Source organism: Puccinia triticina, chromosome 2A (assembly GCF_026914185.1).
Source record: "Puccinia triticina chromosome 2A, complete sequence".
Lineage (NCBI taxonomy): Eukaryota > Fungi > Basidiomycota > Pucciniomycetes > Pucciniales > Pucciniaceae > Puccinia > Puccinia triticina.
This window is the reverse complement of record NC_070559.1, coordinates 4,340,091-4,357,990: the sequence shown is the minus strand read 5'-3', so window position 1 is coordinate 4,357,990 and position 17,900 is coordinate 4,340,091. Positions and strand designations below refer to the sequence as shown.

Here is a 17,900-nt window from a genome sequence, read left to right as displayed (position 1 = left end):
CTTTATTCCATCTTATTTGAATCAAGCTGAATCTATACTGCTCACAAGATTTCCCTCCAAAATGAGCACTTCTCCCAAAAATGATAAAAAAATGGCTGTAAGAATGGAACAATATGCAATAACAGAACTGACTAGATTTCAATCCAGAAACTTGATCCATCTTTCTGTTACTGAAGATTTCATAAAACAAGATGAAAATAATGTCTTTAGAGCCCTTGCTCACCTCAAATACCATGACCAAGAGAAGCACAAGGTCATTGCAGAAGATATAGTAGATTACATAAGAAAAAATCCAGACGATTTTAAAAAATACAGGATCACAGAAGGGAATAAAGGAAAATACATTGATACACTTCAGGTTGATGGAATTAATTATGGAAGGATCAGTCCTGGTGGGACAAGAGGCATCATATTTTCTGCCTTTTCAAAGTATCATCAATTTCCAGTTGGTATTTTTCAAAAACAATACCTTGAGACCAAAGGTCTTGGTGATCTTGGTGAGGCTACACTCTATTCCTCCCGCCCAGATGAAGAGAATGCAGTAGAACAAAGGGGATTAGTTGTAGAAGATGGAAAATATGAGATATTTGGGAGGCGTAAGCACTCTATTATTTATACTCAGTTGTTGATCAATTTATCACTGATTTAGTTTTTAATTTAATTCTTATACAAATCAAGCAAAATCTGTATTTTTCACTGAATTGAAGGCCATACCACAGGATTCCTCAGACTTCAGAAGTTTTTCTTTTTACTAATAAACCAATCACAACACATAATTCCAGATGAGGTACCTTGATAGGAATGCAAGAAATCTGAGTTATTAAGACAGAAAATCATGAAAAAAAATCAAGGGTTTCCCCTACAAAATAATAACAAGAAAAAAAAAGCCACACTGCAAAAATATGTTTCAACTGTGAGCAGTTGACATGTGGTAACTCCAATGAAGCTTGTGGTGTTACCTCAGCCTTACTCAAGGTTTGCCTCAACCCAAGCTTCAATGCACAGTCACTGTGCGCCTTGCACAGTTACTGTGCCAGCAAAGGCACTTGTAGGTGGAGTTACAATGGCAGCTTGGATTGAGTATACTGTATGTCAACTGCAAGCAGTTGACCAGCTACCTAGCAGGAGCTAGCTAGAAAAATAAAAGAAAATAAAAACATATAAAAGTTTAATTATAAAAGGAAAAGGAGCACAAGCATAACAAGCAGTCTGAAAAGGAGCAAGAGCATAACCAGTAGTCTGAAAGGGAGCACAAGCATAACAAGTAGTCTGTTAAACAATTTTACAAAAAGCCTAAGTATAAATTAAAAGACTAAAGTTTGAATAAGTAAAAGACCTTGCAACTGCCACTTGCAATACTTCAAATAATCTTGTCACTGAGTTATGCAGACCTTGCCGCAGCTAGTTGCAATAATTAGTGGAAGCCTGGGACTACACGTGTGCGCAAAGTAGCTCTGACTTCGCCACAGCCAGGGTTAGTGTCAATTATGTCAAGTTTGGCCAAAGGGTGGGTGGCATTGGTGGCTCAAATTTGGGGTTTGGCCACCGGCAGAAAGGGGGACTGGAGCATCTTGTGAGGTTAGGCACAGTTGAGGGGGGGGGGGGCGTTGATAAACGCACGCCCACGCCCTTAAAAAAAGGGTGTGCGGCCAAACACTCCCTTGAAACAAGGCACCAGGAAAATAAAATATTCAGTTGATGACAAGTGACATTAAACCAGCTCCAGCCAGTTACCCACCATCTATCCAATATCTATCCACTTTCTACCCCAATCTCCCAACCATCTCCTCAACTTCCAAAAATTCACCTACAAGGTCCTGTTCAGTTTTTGATGAGCCCAACTGATCCTCAGTTCTGTCCAGCTGATACTCAGTAAGGATTGCCAAGTGAACCCGGGTACCTGCGGCGGGTGCGGATACCGCCACTTTTTTTTAGCAATTCTGGACACCCGCGATCCCACCCGGCACCTGCGGGTGTTTTCTGCGGGTACCGCGGGTACTTGCAGGGAAGAAATGTGCCTTCTCAATGAACAATGTGTGCCGGTCATCGAGAGGGAGGTGTGCCTTCTTGATGACCGGTGTGGGCCGGACATCGAGAGGGAGGGTGCCTTCTTGATGACCGGTGTGTGCCGGTCATCAAGAGGGCTGAGTGAGACCCTCTCAATGACTTGTCTCTGCCGGTCATTGAGAGGGTTGTGCACCTTCGTGATGACCAATGTGTGCCGGTAATCAAGAGGGAGGTGTGCCTTCTTGATGACCGGTGTTTGCCGGTCATCGAGGGGGTTGTGTAGCCCTCTCAATGACCAGCACCAACCGGTCCTTGAGGGCCTCAAGAGGTGCTGCGGCACCTTGATCCTAAATACAGTGGTGGGTGTTGACCACGGGTACCCGGGTACCTGGGGTTTTTTTTGCCAAATTCCAACACCGGTACCTGCCGTAAGGCCGCAGGTGCCGGGTATCACTTGGCGATCCTTAATACTCAGCTTTGGTACCCAGCTCATACTCAGCTTTTCTGCCCAGCTCATACTCAGCTTTTTCACGCAGCTCACTCTCAGAATTGGAATAAAGCCTTTTGACCAGTCCTTGCGCAGGTGATGCTCAGCTTTGTACCAGTCCTGGCGCAGCTGATGCTCAGAATTGTACCAGTCCTTTCTCAGCCTTCTCCTAGTCCTGTCCCAGCTGATTCTCAGCTTTGGCCCAGTCCTGGGCCAGCTGGCCAGCTGATGCTGATCAGCTTGTTGAGTATCAGCTGAGCCAGGCCAGGGAAAAAGATGGGAATCAGTTTGGACAGGATCAGAGCTGAAAATCAGCTAGGCTAGAGCCAAAGATGAGCATCAGCTGAGCCACAGCCAAGGCTGAGCATCAGCTGAGCCACATCCAAGGCTGAGCATCAGCTGAGCCACAGCCAAGGCTGAGCATCAGCTGAGCCACAGCCAAGGCTGAGCATCAGCTGAGCCACATCCAAGGCTGAGCATCAGCTGAGCCACAGCCAAGGCTGAGCATCAGCTGTGCCATGGCCAAAGATGATCATCAGGTGGCCAGCTCCAAAGCTGAGAATCAGCTGGGCCAGGGGAAAAACTGAGCATCAGCTGAGCCCGGGTAAAAGCTGAGCATCCGCTGGGCCAGGTCCAAAGCTGAGAATCATCTGGTTTTTTCACATTGAGTGCTTTGATCCTGACACCTATCATGTGAGCCCCAGATTTGCTGGTCGAGAGGAGCAGCATTGGAGCAGTGTTGGAAAACAAAGCTGTGTCATGTCACTTGCCATCAAGTGACCAATTTTTTTTCCTGGTGAGGGTGTGCGGCCAAACACACCCACTTTTGGGTGTGTTTTGGTGTGTATGTACACGCCCTTGTGTAGGACGTGCAGCTCGGCTGAAAAGGGAGTGTGAGGCTGCACACCTTCTTCCCCCCTCTCACTGGTCAAAGAAAAGGGCCCTTGCTCCTCTTTGACCAGTGAGAGTAGAACCCTCCTCTATGTCCAGCGAGATGAGAGAGAGAGTGAGGGCATTCCATCCTTCCCTTTTCAAGCGGGGAGGAGTGGGGATACGGCTACTGTGCGCCCCCCTTGTTTCCTCTCGGAAAGTCTATATTATGTGTCCTAACTCACCGGGTAAACCTCTTGGCGAGCCTGGATACAATCTAGGCTCGCCAGGAGCTCCTCTTTGACCGGCGAGTTGGGAGGGAGTGCGGGCCTTCCATCCTACCCTGTTCAAGAAGGGAGGAGGGGTGATATGGCTACAGCTTACGCCGGGAAGAATCCCCTTGTTTCCTCTCGGCAAGCAGGAACATATGTATCCTCAAAACCTCTTGGCAAGAAGGATACATATGTATCCTACTCTCCGGGAGGAAACCTCTTAGCAAGCCTGGATTATGTATCCTATGTGCCAGGCAGAAAACTCTCAGCGAGCCTCGATAGATGTTATCCAGGCTTGTTGAGAGGTTTCCTCCAGGCAAGTAGGATACATATGTATGTCTCCTGCTCGCGCCAAGAGGATCAAGGCTTGCACACCGTTTTATAGCAAGCCTTGCTATGTGCTGGTCATCCAGAGGAGAATGAGTCCCCTCAATGACCGGCACAGACCAGGCATCAAGAGGAGACCTAAATCCCCCAATGATTGGCACAGACCAGTCATTGAGAGCTGTGACTCCCCTCAATGACCAGCACATACCGTTCATGAGGAGGAGATATGAGTTCCCTCAATGGCCGGTCAGAGCGGTCATTGAGAGGTGTCACTCCCCTCAACAACCGGTACAAACCAGTTGTCAAGAAATGTGCAGACCGCAAAGGAGGTCAAAGTCTCCCCGGCCGCAAGTGTGGACACATTACTCCTTGAAGCCAACTTCTGTGGATTTGGAACACTTCCAAATGACCATGAGCGGTGTAAAGCTCAAAAGTGTTCCTGAGAACCTTTTGCTGAGTGCGGAAAGGGATGTATGAGGAAACTTCTACCTTTCCTGGGTCACTAGACACAAAAACAAGCCCCCCAATCTTAGATTGGAAGGTTTATGTAGTGATAGTGGAGGTGTATCAACAGATAGCCTACTTTGAGCAGGTGGCTTGAGGGGTATGGTGATGTAGCTGATGTGTAAGATTTTGTAATGATGTTGTAATTTGTATGTAAGGGTGTAAAACCACAATATAGAGTGGGGCTAATACTGTAGAGTGAGCAAGTATGGTACAGTTATGGGGTAAGCTGAGTGCAAGTAGCTTGCTGAGAGAAATTACACTTCGGGGGAGGAGAGCCTCCTTAAATAGAAAAGAGTGAGACATTTTAGCTCCAGGGGAACAAAAGAATGAGGGGTTTTAGCTGCCCTGAAGGCTACAATTAGGTATTTTGGCTGGTGGTTGACAGGTCACATGAGGTCATGATGTCATATGAGGGAATTTAGCTAGTGAGAAATAGGAGGTGAGATGTTTTAGCTGGCCTGGCCTGTCAAATGATGTCATCTGCAAGCTGCATGAGGGGTTTTGGCTATCCTGACACCCGCATGATCCTGCATGATGACATCTGTCAGCTGTCAGACTGCAGCCCCTATTACACTAGTCTGCATAAGGCTGCATAAGCCTGCATCAAGTGCGCATAATACTGCATGATACTGCATGACATTGCATGACATGTGCATAACACAATGTAATGAGTGCAGCTGATGAGGTAAAGTATATGTAAAGGGTAGACAAGCTGTCAGGGTGGTCCATGTAACGGATTACATGTCCTGGGTAAGTGTGGTTCATGTAACGGATTACATGACCTGAGTATGGTGTTTTGTGTGTATGTAACTGACTGATGGTGTCTTGAAGAGGTTTTAACTTGTGATCCAGAAGTGTGTGGGGTGTGTTGTCCATGGTGTCCTGTGTAGTTTTGGCTGTAGAATACAATGGTGCCGCCATATTGAGTGATTTGAGAGTGTACATATGAGAAAAAAAGGAAATCTTGAAATGGGCTAGATGGGTAACCATAAAGCATACCACAGCGGTCATCCTGAGGACCTCTCAAGCTGACCTGTATACACTCGGATGAGTGTGTATGTACATACAGGCCAGCATGTTGTCTGCCCAGGTGCAGGGCCCTGGCAACACAGTTGTGGTGTGCAAAGAATGTCAGGGCCCAGGGTGTTGTCAACTTCTGTCATGTGAGCTGGGACCAATACTTAAAGGACTAGGGGGAAGCTGTTTGTACCCCCACAGGATGTAGTTTTGTCCCACCCCCTCCCTGGAGCCCACTAATCACTTGATTAGGGCCTCCTTGATTACATTTTTGACCAACCTTTTTTTGCCTGTTGCTCCAGCATGGGGATTTTTGCTAATAAGCACAGGCAAAAACTTTGATCTTGCCTTTTGTGTTTCTGTGATTTTAATAAACTTGGATTCTGGGCAAACTTTTGGTTTTGAATTAAATTTGCTCAGTGATCACATAGAATGGGGTGTCCAAAAGGGGCTTAAGGTTGTTATGGTGCTTTTATATTATTTATAGAAATAAATTTACTCAGCTAGTTTCTTCTTGGTAGCTGGCTGACAGATCAAGTTATTTTTTATTCTTTCAAGAGTTGGGGAATCAAATGAAAAAATGCCCAACATGGGTCAGAAATTTGAGAAAAAACTCCCAAACAAACCACAACTAAATGGTTAGGCCATGGAAGCAACCATTTCTGGACATCCTCAAACAGTTTCAGGGATGTCAACCCACTTTTGGAGTCATTTCTCTAGATTTTGGAAGCATTAAAGCTTTCAAAAAGTGCACTGGAGTGTGGCAGCTGTGAAGAAATATTCTGCAGTGTATGAAGTGCCTTTCACCATATGCAAATTTTATCTTTATGATTTTAACAAGTGCAAGCTGAAGTTATTCCTAGTAGAACCTTAAAGTGCAAACCCTGTCCAATGATAAAAAAAATACACAAGGGATTTCACACCAGACGAATGTGTAAGGACCATTGATCCTCACTCTATCTGCAAGTGGGAAAGCCGGCTTGCACCCTCACATCTCCTACTTTCATATTCTACAAAATTTCTTTTAAATCATTGGGTCAATTGAAACATTTGCTCTGATTGCAGCAGAGCCTGCGTAGGGTGCTTTGTCTCTGTTCTGCACCATTTACAGACAATGTAGCATACATTTTGCATTTGGTTCACTTGCAGCAGTGTCTGCATAACAACAATGGGAAGTTATGTTATGTGTAACAAAAAGTAACAGATAATGTAACTGAATTGGGGCTGTTATTGTTGTGCTAACGGCAAAGATGTTTTTGTCACATCATTTTTTTTATTTGTTTTCCTGATTCATTAGACCTGCTGCGTTATTCCCCACAATCTTAGGGGAAATCATTTCACAAGAATCACTCTGCATAACATAATATCAGTAACTTCCCATTGTTGTGCATAAGATGCTATGTTCACTTTGGGAAATCCTTCAACATTATATGGGCAACTCAGCAAGTCCTCAAATAACACACACAATCATATTCACTTGGGTGAAGCCACATCTAACTACAATCAATCATTCACTGCTTTATGTCATCCCCCTTGGCTCTCTGTGTGCCAACCATATTGTTTAGCCTCAATCAGCTAATAACTATTTACATAGCATGCTTTGCAGCTTTAGTGTAGCCTGATCTGTAGTCGTGTTACCTGCAGGTTGTGCTCCAGCTGTTTTTCTATGGTTATTACCTGTCAGAGTGTTGCCTCCTGAAACCCTTAAATGTTGATTCAAAGTTGATCAATGTTTGAATGCTTGGATAAATTCATGAGAACAAGGTGAAGCCAATTTCGGTTGATAGGTGTGGAGACGTGGCTCGGGGACTGGGTGAGATATGGGTAACGGTGATGATCAATGCAGATGATGTAGCTCCGGCGGAGGAGACTATGTCTCCTCCGCAGCCAAGAAGACTGTGACCCAAGTCACAACAGCCCCCCCTTGGCAAGGCTCTAATTAGAAACCTACCACCAAGAAAAGGCTGCATCTACATACAAGTAAATCAAGAATAGAAAAGAGATAAAACTAAAAAAATAGCCAAGAGATTGGAAAAAAATATGGAAGAAACTAGTAATCATCATCAAAATATTCTGAATCTCCTCCATCATCATACACATCATAAGTAGCATCATAGTCTACTTGTTGATCATTAAAATTGTCTACTTGATCATTGGTGTAATTGTCATTATCTACATTATTGCAATCATTGAGACTTGAGTTGTAGTAATTGTCATAGTAGTTGTTGTTGTCAGGGTTTTACTCAATGTTATTTGCAAATTCAGGTTGATCAGAATAGTATGGATGGTGATTTTCAGTAGATGGTGTAGAACTCCTAAAAGCTCAGGAAAGAGCTGTGAGGGGAAATAGTCAACTACACTACTAATAATGCAGAAGAGGCTACAGGTGCTGGTGAGGCTGCCCTCTTGACTAATGCTGATGGAGAGAGGGTTACACTAATAAAAAGAAAAGGGTGTGGCTGATGATTCTCTTTGACTTAGATGACTTTAACACTAATGGGTTTGAGGTGTATCAATCCTACTGAGTGAGAGAGGAGAAGTGAGATGGAGAGAAAAGCAGAAGCTCTTGGGGAGTCACTCTGAGATGGGTAATGAGATATATGTTGGGGAATATATCCAAGTTTATTAAAACCACAGTTTCAGTAAAAAATCAAAAGTTTTTTCTCATACATGTATTTACTCACCCTAGGCCTCACAATAGCACCAAATGGACCTCAGAAATGGATTCTAAGGCCAATTTTACCCCTATTCACCACTGGAAGTGTCACTGGAACCTTGCTGGATTGGAAGTTACACCCTCTTGGACCCTCATGGACACGGCCAACCCCAGTCATCAACCTGTCACACCTGCGCCGCTGCAGATTTCATGGCAATTCTCCAACCAAAAATGGGTAAATTTGATACCAGTAACGGTACCATGTCAATAGTTTATCAATTTTTGCTTTGTTACAGCTGCCCTTAGCAGTAATGGCAGGGCACTACCCACAGTCAATTTTTCTCACTTTTCTTTTCCAGTGCCATTACATTACTTTTTTTCAGAAGAAGTTCATTTATATCATGTTACAGTAATGTGCTGAAGGCCTGTGACCTGTTCATTCATGGCACAGGCACCAAATATTTCACAGCTATGTCAGATTTGGAAGAAGTAGCCACCAGTACTTTTTTCAACCTGAACCATGATTGCAAAATGAATCATCAAAAGTCCCTTGCTTTGGAATGCCCTGGTAAAGCCTGGGTTGCCACCATGCTCCCTTGCAGAAAGTGCAACCCATGAAGGATGGACTGGTAATTGCAAAACCTTGGTGTGAGAGCTTTCACCCTTTTTGTGGTAGTTTTAGAACACCCCCCCCCCCCCCCTTATGATGTATTCTCCCTACAAATAATCACACCTGTGGTGCCAGTTTAAATGCCTGAATTTTCTCTTTCTTTTGGTGTCAATCAAATCTTTTCTCTCCTCACAATCTCATCCCTTTCCTCTCCCAAGTTTCTCATTTTTGAGTGTTTGGCCAGAAGTGTGTCCATAAATTCCCCCAAATTGCCTGAAGAGTTAATTGAAATACAGAATCATGTTCTCCCTCCACCTTGACATATGGGTGAGGGAAAGAATTCCCCTTACCATTTCTGGAGTACAGTGAAGCTGAGATCCTCAATACCCTTCATCTAAGGTTGCTTTCTCACAATCAGTATGTGTTGTGTAAATTCAAAAAGTTGGTAAAAAGCAACCAACTTTTTGAATTAAAGTGATATCTCCAAAGCTCTTAAATTGGAAAATTCTGATAACTCAAAAGCCTTGACTTGAGTCAAATGGAAATCATGCCTTGTTCCACAACCAACAATGAAGCTCTAGACTGGGAGTACAAACAAATTATACAAGATGTAAGTAATTAGTGTCATAAGCAAAGCAGCAACGTGGGATTGATGTGTGAAAAGTTCAACCAAAAATTCACAACAGATATGCAGGTTTTTTAAAGAACAAGGCCCCCAAGTCCTTATTTGCCCTCCAAGGCAGCAGAGCATCGAGCATGTGTGACCGATCACCAAGGAAGCAACAAGGTCCTAAAATCGCAAACAAACAGGTGATTAGGACATTAACCCCAGACAGACACACATGTAGTGCCAAAGCGCTGACGAGTTTGCTTTTGAACGGGAACCAGCCACTTCTGTCCACCCGGTTGGACCTCTTATCGGTCCACACGACCGGAGCATCTTCTTCGGGGATGCGATCCCCCTTGTGGCAAGCGATGGCCATGAGGTCTGAACGGAGCTGTGAGTAGTGGGCCTGGGCAATGGGTCTCTGATCACTTCAAGGATAATTAAATTTCCCAAAAAAAAATACTCAAAGTTTGAGGTTGGGAAAATCATTGAAAAAAAATCACTCTGTACTGAAAAAAAATGTGAACTGAGCGTGCTCAGCCAAAAAAATAAAAATGTGTCAGACTGAGTAAAAAACAATGGGGCACATTTTTAGGGTCATTTGTTGGACGGGCCTGCACAAGGCCCGCATGGGCCCATAACAGCCCTGTTGGGCCCATCAAAAAAGTAGTAATTGTTTGGAATTCCAATGCTTTGCTAAAATGTGAAATGGGTCAAACTGAATAAAAAACATGGGGGTACATTTTTGGGGAGATTTTTTGGACGGGCCTGAATGAGGCCCACATGGGCCCCACAAAGCCCACTGGGCCCATTGAAAGAGTAGCCCTGGTTAAGAAAGCATATGCTCAGCTAAGAAATAAAAATGTGTCAGACTGAGTAAAAACCCTAGGGGCACATTGTTGGGGAGGCTTTTTGGACGGGCCTGCATCAGGCCCGTATGGGCCAACAGATTTCCAAGGGAAGGAAAGGGCCTGGACATACATTCTGTGAGTGCACAAATGTCACACAGATGTCAGAAGCCCTTCAATATCTTCTGTTGATTAGTGGTCAATTGGTGCTGTTCTCAAACATCATACGGGAATTCTTAAGCAATACTACTTCTGGGTTGGCCGAACCAGCTTTGGGTGGGCCCTGACGGGCCTGATGCAGGTCTGTCAATAAGCCCTCCCCAAAAGTGTGGCCCCATGTTTTTTACTCCGGTTGACACATTTTTGTTTCTTAGCTGAGCATAGGCATTCTCGACCAAGGCTACTCTTTCAATGGGCCCAGTGGGCTTTGTGGGGGCCATGTGGGCCTCATTCAGGCCCGTCCAAAACATCTCCCCAAAAATGTACCCCCTCATTTTTCATTCATTTCAACCCATTTCACATTTTAGCAGAGCATGGGAATTCCAAAAAAATACTACTTTTTCAATGGGCCCAACGGGCCTGTTAGGGGCCCATGCGGGCCTTGTGCAGGCCCGTCCAACAAATCAACCCAAAAATGTGCCCCATTGTTTTTTACTCAGTCTGACACATTTTTATTTTTTTGGCTGAGCACGCTCAGTTTGCATTTTTTTTCCGTACGGAGTGATTTTTTTCAATGATTTTCCCAACCTCAAACTTTGAGTATTTTTTTTGGGAAATTTAATTATCCTTGAAGTGGATGGGCAGTCGCCGCCTTGATCGCGCGAGTATGTACATGGTCCGCCGCGAGGGCGGCGATGAATCCCTGGACATAAGGGGCAGAGATGGGGGGGTCTTTGTTGAGTTCAAATAAGCCCGGGCCGCCAACGTGGAATACAGCGTCTTCTGCTTGCGCGGGTGGAGCTCTTGCTGCCGCGATGGGGTCCGGAGAAATCGGCCTCGGAGGAGAAATTGGCCGGCTAGCGGTCTCGAGCCGCTCGACGTTCCGTTGGTGGGCCGCGGAACGGACATGGCGACTCCAATGCGTTGTCCCCCTCGCTAGGGGACAGAGCTTGCAGTAGTATGTGTTTTCAGAGTAGGTGAAGTCAAGGTCGGGGTTCATTTTCAGTTGCGTGGTCGGAGAGAGGTTGTGGGGGTGATGGATCTGTGGTGATGGATCGAGGGCCGGAGCGGTATGAATGGGAATCGACGGGTGCTGCAACACCCCACTCAAGCGGAGAATCCAGGTCCCTCGGCAGGGGGTGTTTCCTCCCCAGTACGTTATCATTGCCTGTAAGAGTCGCCGGCCTGAAACGGGGGGCATGCTCAGGTCGATGGCCAGCGTCATCAGGTCGCCAAGAGGCCGCCTCGCCCGCGCGGTGGGGCCAGACGCCTCAGTGGGTCGCCACACAGGCGACCGGGGCATGTAGGCGGCGTGGGGGCGGCCCCCTGATGTGGGCCTTGCATGCCGCCTACCTGACCCGGCCGACCCGGTGGCGGCCCCTAGTGGCGCCAAGGCTTCGCAGGTGATTGACGCCTGCCCGACCATCCCGACAGGTTGGCCTGCGGGACGGACGACCAGCAGGCGCCCAGACTGGCATACAGCAAACTGAGGTGGGTCGTGACGCCACCTGGCCTTAGGCGCCCCGCCCCTATCACAGTGACGCCACACTGGACTCCGGGTCAAGATGGTGTCATGTAGCGCCCACCGGGCGCCTGTACGGCCCTGGCGTCCTCATGGCGCCGCGGCTTTGCCCGATTCGTCCAGGTGTGTATAGCGTAGACTGAGCTTTGACTCAGAGTATTGGCCGCCTGAGGGTTCGCTTGGTGCTCGAGACGAGGCGAGTCCCTGTGGCTGGTCTGAGTGGCGTGTGGCGGGGCGAGGTGATGTGACTCTGTCGTCAAGGCCACGGTCGTGTGGCATAGCGGCCGTTAGTACGGTTGCGGTGTGGTAGCTAGATACGGCGGGGTTTGGTGTCCGTGGCTTGGGGGGGTGGTTAGTGTGCGTGGAGGGTATTGAAGGATTGGCGTGGTCTATAAAAGGAGGGGGGGGATGAGGGTAGTTTTCCTCAGGCGACTCACGAGCTGTAATTCCAGCTCGGGGGTCGTCTCACCCCCGTCCGCTGTTGCAATTGCGCAGTCCGGCGGGGGATACTCGTGGGCCCCCCTTGTGCTTTAGGGCTGGGGGCCTTCCTCCCGACGCTTTTGGCCCTGCTAGACAGGGAAGGGCGGAGGGCCACGATGCGTCAGCTTGCTGCGCTAGGTGGCTGGGCGCGGTTTTTTTTTTCCCTCTAGTGTGACACTTGTAATTTTGTGCGCTTTTTTTTGTGGTTTTTTTTTACTGTGGCTGTTGCGGTTTGGTTGTTGCTTGTTTTGTAGGGGGGAAAACCTCTGATTTTTTTTTTGTAATTTGTCAAGTTGTAGGGGAAACCCTTGAATTTTTTTTCTACAAACCTGAGACTTTAAACACCAACTGGCTGCAAACCCTGGCATCTTAACAGCTGCCAGAAAAATGTTTTGCAGGGTTGGGGAGAGTTTCTCTGCCTGGAAAATCAAACAACAGTTTGAAAATACTGGAAATCAAGAGAATGTGTAGCACTCTCAATGGCCAGTATTGGGTCCTTCAAGAGAGTTCTTTTGAAAGCCAGTACCACTCATCAATAGCTACACTCGGACTGGTTGATTGGTGCTGCCCACTGTGCTAGATGGCTTGCCCCTGTACCCCTATAAGTGCAGCGGCGAAGCCGCCTTGGCCTCTAGTTTCTATTATGATGAAAGGTTATCTAAGTGTGATGTGTAAAGGTGCTACAGAGACTATGGGGGGGGAAGGTGCATACAAAGTGTAGTGGGTGAAAGTGCCTGATGGGGATACAACATCTAGAGGGGTGTTTTATATATGTGAGAAGTACAACAGGGGGGTGATACATGATGAGCACATAGTAACAATATCTGAAGATGAGCAGTAATGATGAAGGTGCAATGACCAAGGAGTGAACATGAAAGTTAACTATGTAGAAGATGAAATAATGATGAACAGAAGTAAGAATGTACATAATGAATAGAGATTGGTGCACACAACCCGTTGCGGGTATCTGCTATCCGCTGGCAGGTACCCGCCAGCGGATGCGGATGTCTGAGATTCCGGCAGAATCCAGCAGGTACCCGTGTGTCCCGGCGGGTATCCGCTCTCCCTCCGGTATGGGAGCTGCGGTGGTTGGCAGCCATAAAGCAGTTCTATATTTCTGTTGATCGGGGGGAGTTGCTCCTGGTCGACAGCAACATAAAATAGTCGACCGGGATGAGTCCTTCCCAGTCAACAGGCATATGTATTGAGCAGTCGACCGGGAGAAATCCCTCCCGGTTGAAAACTAGACATACCAGCTGACCGGGAGGCATCCCTCCCGGTCAACGGCCATATTGAGCAGTCAAACGGGAGGCATCCCTCCCGGTCGACAGCCATATGGAGCAGTCGGCCAGAAGAAGTGCCTTCTGGTTGACTGGCATATGGAGCAGTCAACCGGTAAGCACATTTTGAGGGGCGGGTATCTGCCCAGGCACGCGGGTACCCGCTGTTGGATGCGGATGCCAGGAAATGGCTAAAATTGGCTGCGGGTATGCAAACACGCGCGGGTACCCGGATGCAAAGCGCCCATCTCTAATAATGAAGATGAGCATTTGGTAATAACTACAAGAGCTATGAAGGAATTTACTGCTGATTCATATGAAGGGAAAAATGTGTAATGAAGTTATGTAAGATCTGCAGTCCTACGTAGCTATGATACTAATGAATGATGTATGCAATAATGCTAAGGATATGTATGAAGAAAATACCTGCCAATAACTGCTGATCCATTTGGAAATCCTAGGTGAAATGAGTGGGTGACTAGGGGTAAAATGGGGTGTAGAATCTGAATATGAAATAATAATGGGGTATTTATGAAGGGTGATAGTATGAACAGGAACAGGGTTACCACAACGGGCATGGGGATTGTTGATGCGGAGAGGGAAGTTCAGGGACATGATCCAAATGGAATGGGGGAAGATCACCGAGGGGGTGACTGTGCAGGTGGGAATCATTCCAAGGTTGATCATAAGGGCCAACATCGTACAAGCGGTGATTGTATAGGTCGTAAACAGGTCATTGGGGATTGTGTGAGTTGTGATTGTTCAGGTTGGAATTGGGCTGGCGGGCATCTTGCAGGTAGTGGTCGTTCAGCCGAGCTGGTCAATGACGGGTACTCATCAGCCTTGGAGCTTTGTCTTCAGAGGCGCTGTCATCATCTGGCAAATTGAGTCTAGCCAGACGGACAGATTGGTAGGGTATACAGCGTCGGGTTGATATCACTGATGCATCTTCATTTCTGTGGTCAGGGAATTGTTCCCCAGGCCGTCTCAAAACAAAGGGAGTCCGAAGCGACGGGAGTAATGGAAGCGGGGCTGCTGGTGTTAGGATCAGTAGCAAGAGATTTGGATTGACGTGTTCAGATTCATTGTTGTTGCTTTCAACACACGCATCCCAATTGTTAGCGGACAAACTCGAGGGGGCTTCAGCATTTGAACAAGCTTTGACAACGGCCTCTCCCTTTTTGTCAATAGAGGATTTGATTTCCATCGGAACCATGAGTGACAAGATTGGATGAGAATGTTCTGGGCCTAGATCAATCTCCAAATCAGATTGATTGTCCAATTCTCGGGGATAATTGAGCTCCAATGACAAATCGACATGAATCACAACACCATCATCATCGGCAATTGGTTTTTTACCAAAATCTGAGCTCGACTTGTTCATCACTTGTTGATCTCGTTTGCAAGGGTCTTCAATAACTTGTTGCTGGTATTCTGATTGTATTTGGTCATGATTCTGCACAACGGCCTGGGGCATTGGCGGTCCGCGGCGACTTTGAATAGGGACTAGCTGATGATTGGTGGAATGTTGAACCGCGTATGCGACCGGTTGAGGGCTATTGAGCTTGAAAAGATTTGCTGGAGCCTGAGGGACGGAAGGCAGGGAATGAGTGGCTTTCTGGGAGCTTTCACAACGGTTCCTTGACTGAGAGTGAGACTTTTTCCAAGATTGTGAGTGGCGAGTTGGTCTCTTCCAGGATGCAGCTTGATGAAAAACACCTTAGTGAGAATTGACAGCACCTTGAATCTGATTGAAATTCACAGCAGGCTGGGCAGTCGGAGGCGGCAAACTACCAAGAACAAAATTTAAGTTGGCCATGAAAAGTTGAATCCAATCATAAGCGCCATAAGAGTAGGGATCCATTCTGATGCAGAGGAAAATTATGAAAAGTTGGACAAAAGGAGTAATAGGTCTGGAATTTTTGCTTCAGGATGATAGAAATAGGAGGTTGAAAAAAAAATCCCGGTATTCTTTGTTGGTAGGAAACTTCTTCAGCAAATGTATGCTGGAATAACAGGAGCAAGACACCTGAAGGGCTCATAACTTGCGGAGATGTGGCTCGGGGACTCGGTGAGATATGGGTAACGGTGATGATCAATGTAGATGATGCGGCTCCGGTGGAGGAGACTATGTCTCCTCCGCAGCAGAGAGCCACAGCCAAGAAGACTGTGACCCAAGTCACAACAATAGGCACAATGGAGAATTCATGAGCACGCTGCGGCTCAATGGATTGTCTAAGATCAATTTCCTAGTATTTCTAGATCACAGTCCAAAGTTCAAAACAGGGGTGCCATTGGTTTTTTTGAAAAACTTGAGCATTAACATTGGTCTGCGTAACAGGAAGTGATTGGTTGTGGTAAAGGTCACTTGACATACTTGAAGTGGTTGAATTCTGACAGGTCCCCTCAAGGGAGGGGAAGTAATAGATAACTCTTTGGCACAAGGGTGATTCAGCTGTCAGAATATCTTTCTATAGGTATCAATTTCATGTTGGGTTGGCTTTTGCCATGACAATTAATAAGTGCTAAGGCCCAAGTATGATGCAAGTGACCTTGGTGCCAAGCAATTAGGTTTTTGCCCATGGGCAGTTATACAGAGGAGTGTCACATGTGCGTGATCTAGGCAATTCTTCGTGGTTCAATTGACAAGTACAGATTTGAATGTTGTAAATGTTGTGAAGAAGATTAAAGCACTGAAATCACAGTAGAAAAACATGGGTAGTTGAATCATTTAATTGTGCAGTTGACATTGAATTCAGGGACAAGCAACTGCAGTTGTTACACGCATAAAGCATCAGCATGTGCAGGTGGCAAAGCCGCCTTTGAAGGTAATAAGATAAAAGGTTCAGTTTGTCTGATTCTTCTAATGTATTGTATCAATATCACTTGTAAAATTTTTATAAGCTTCTACGACCTGTTGAATGGCCACAGAGGTTTCAGTCCTCCAAGTAATCAACCAGGCCGAGAAGTCTCTTTGAACCAAGGAGCTGCTGGTTTCTGCAATCAGAGGAACAATATGGACGGTTATTTTAAGCAAGGCGGATTCGAGATTGGCTTTGAGATGGTTGGCTGCTTGAAGTAAGTCGTAAGGAGCTAGAAGTGCATTGTTTGGGTTCGAATAGTGCTCCAAATAAATTAAAAAGTCGTGGAGAATCGATGCGACATCGTGAGCTGAGTAATCTAGGTCATCAAGTTCAGCCGAGGACATCTTTGTAAACAAGGGCCATTTTTTATTCATGCCCAGTCTGGGCAATTTCCGGAAAAAAAGTCTCGTGAGTTTTATTATTGGGATAAGCAATTCGCCGAGATGGATGGCTTGTATTCTGAGGGGATGCACTCTTTCGCGTCCGATTTGGGTTTTTAGATTGATCAATCTCAAGAGCTTGACCAGTGTTCCATCAATCGACCCTGTTCCTGATGCCCAACGAGATTGAACGAGGTCAATTTCAGAATCTTTGAGGCAGCCAGTGATTAAATCAATCATATGTAGAGCATAAGACGTGTACTCGTCCGCGAAAAACTTGGAGCAATGTAGTTCTTCCCTGACATCAACATCTTCGGCTGGGTCCTTCAGATGCTGAAGCTCATAGTACCTGTGACAGACGGGACTGATTTTTTTTTCCACTCTCGTAAGTTCAAGCAGATGGATTTCAAGCTGTTCAAGTCTGTAGGATTTGAGTTCGTTGGTGTGTTGGTCGTTGGTTTTGGAGAGGGCATAGTCTTGTCCATTCGGATAAATGATCGCCACTGCACAGTCGAGATTATGCCAAATTTCATCAAGTGCCGGTTGACTCTCTTGCATGAGCTTGAGCATCGAGTGAGGTCTCTCCAGCAAATCGCATAGTTTTATCACTTCGTTTCGTAGTTTTGGGAAAAGGTTCGATTGTAGTTGAAGTAAGAGGTCTTTGATCTGTGTGGCTAGTTGTAAAGAGGAACTAGTTCCTGCGCTAGGCGCGTCAAGTGCCAGTCCCTGGTTCATTTCGGCTGATCAGAACAAACCCAAGTGAGTTTTTCGTTAACCCAGTAGAGTGGTACAACGTCTATTAAGAGGAGAAATCATTGTACATAGTCCAGCTGAAAGTAAGAAATTGATAACTGACTCGAGTCCAAATCGCAAGCACGGGTATTCCTAACGAGCGCAACGAGGGTAGTAGCCGCGTAATGAGATCTGTACATAACTCATAAGAAGATTCGATGTTGAGAGATTACATAGTCATCAGAAAGGGGCATCCGAATTGAAGACGAACCAGA

The 17,900-nt window shown here is 46.2% G+C and overlaps 3 protein-coding genes across 3 annotated transcripts; all 3 read right to left on the bottom strand.

Moving 5' to 3' along the window:
* Positions 1–2,973: 2,973 nt before the first annotated feature.
* Positions 2,974–3,223, bottom strand: PtA15_2A459 (uncharacterized protein; the record flags this gene model as incomplete). The annotated part of the gene is made up of 2 exons (XM_053166482.1): positions 2,974–3,060; positions 3,158–3,223. 2 exons carry the CDS (start codon positions 3,221–3,223, stop codon positions 2,974–2,976), a joined length of 153 nt encoding a protein of 50 aa, XP_053017700.1.
* Positions 3,224–9,330: 6,107 nt separating this feature from the next.
* On the bottom strand, positions 9,331–11,367 carry PtA15_2A458 (uncharacterized protein; the record flags this gene model as incomplete). Its single annotated transcript, XM_053166481.1, has 4 exons — positions 9,331–9,335; positions 9,519–9,543; positions 9,617–9,781; positions 11,041–11,367. The coding sequence occupies 4 exons, from the start codon at positions 11,365–11,367 to the stop codon at positions 9,331–9,333; spliced, it is 522 nt and encodes a 173-aa protein (XP_053017699.1).
* Positions 11,368–16,784: 5,417 nt separating this feature from the next.
* Positions 16,785–17,825, bottom strand: PtA15_2A457 (uncharacterized protein; the record flags this gene model as incomplete). Its single annotated transcript, XM_053166480.1, has 3 exons — positions 16,785–16,829; positions 16,987–17,633; positions 17,750–17,825. The coding sequence occupies 3 exons, from the start codon at positions 17,823–17,825 to the stop codon at positions 16,785–16,787; spliced, it is 768 nt and encodes a 255-aa protein (XP_053017698.1).
* Between the last annotated feature and the right edge of the window lie 75 nt (positions 17,826–17,900).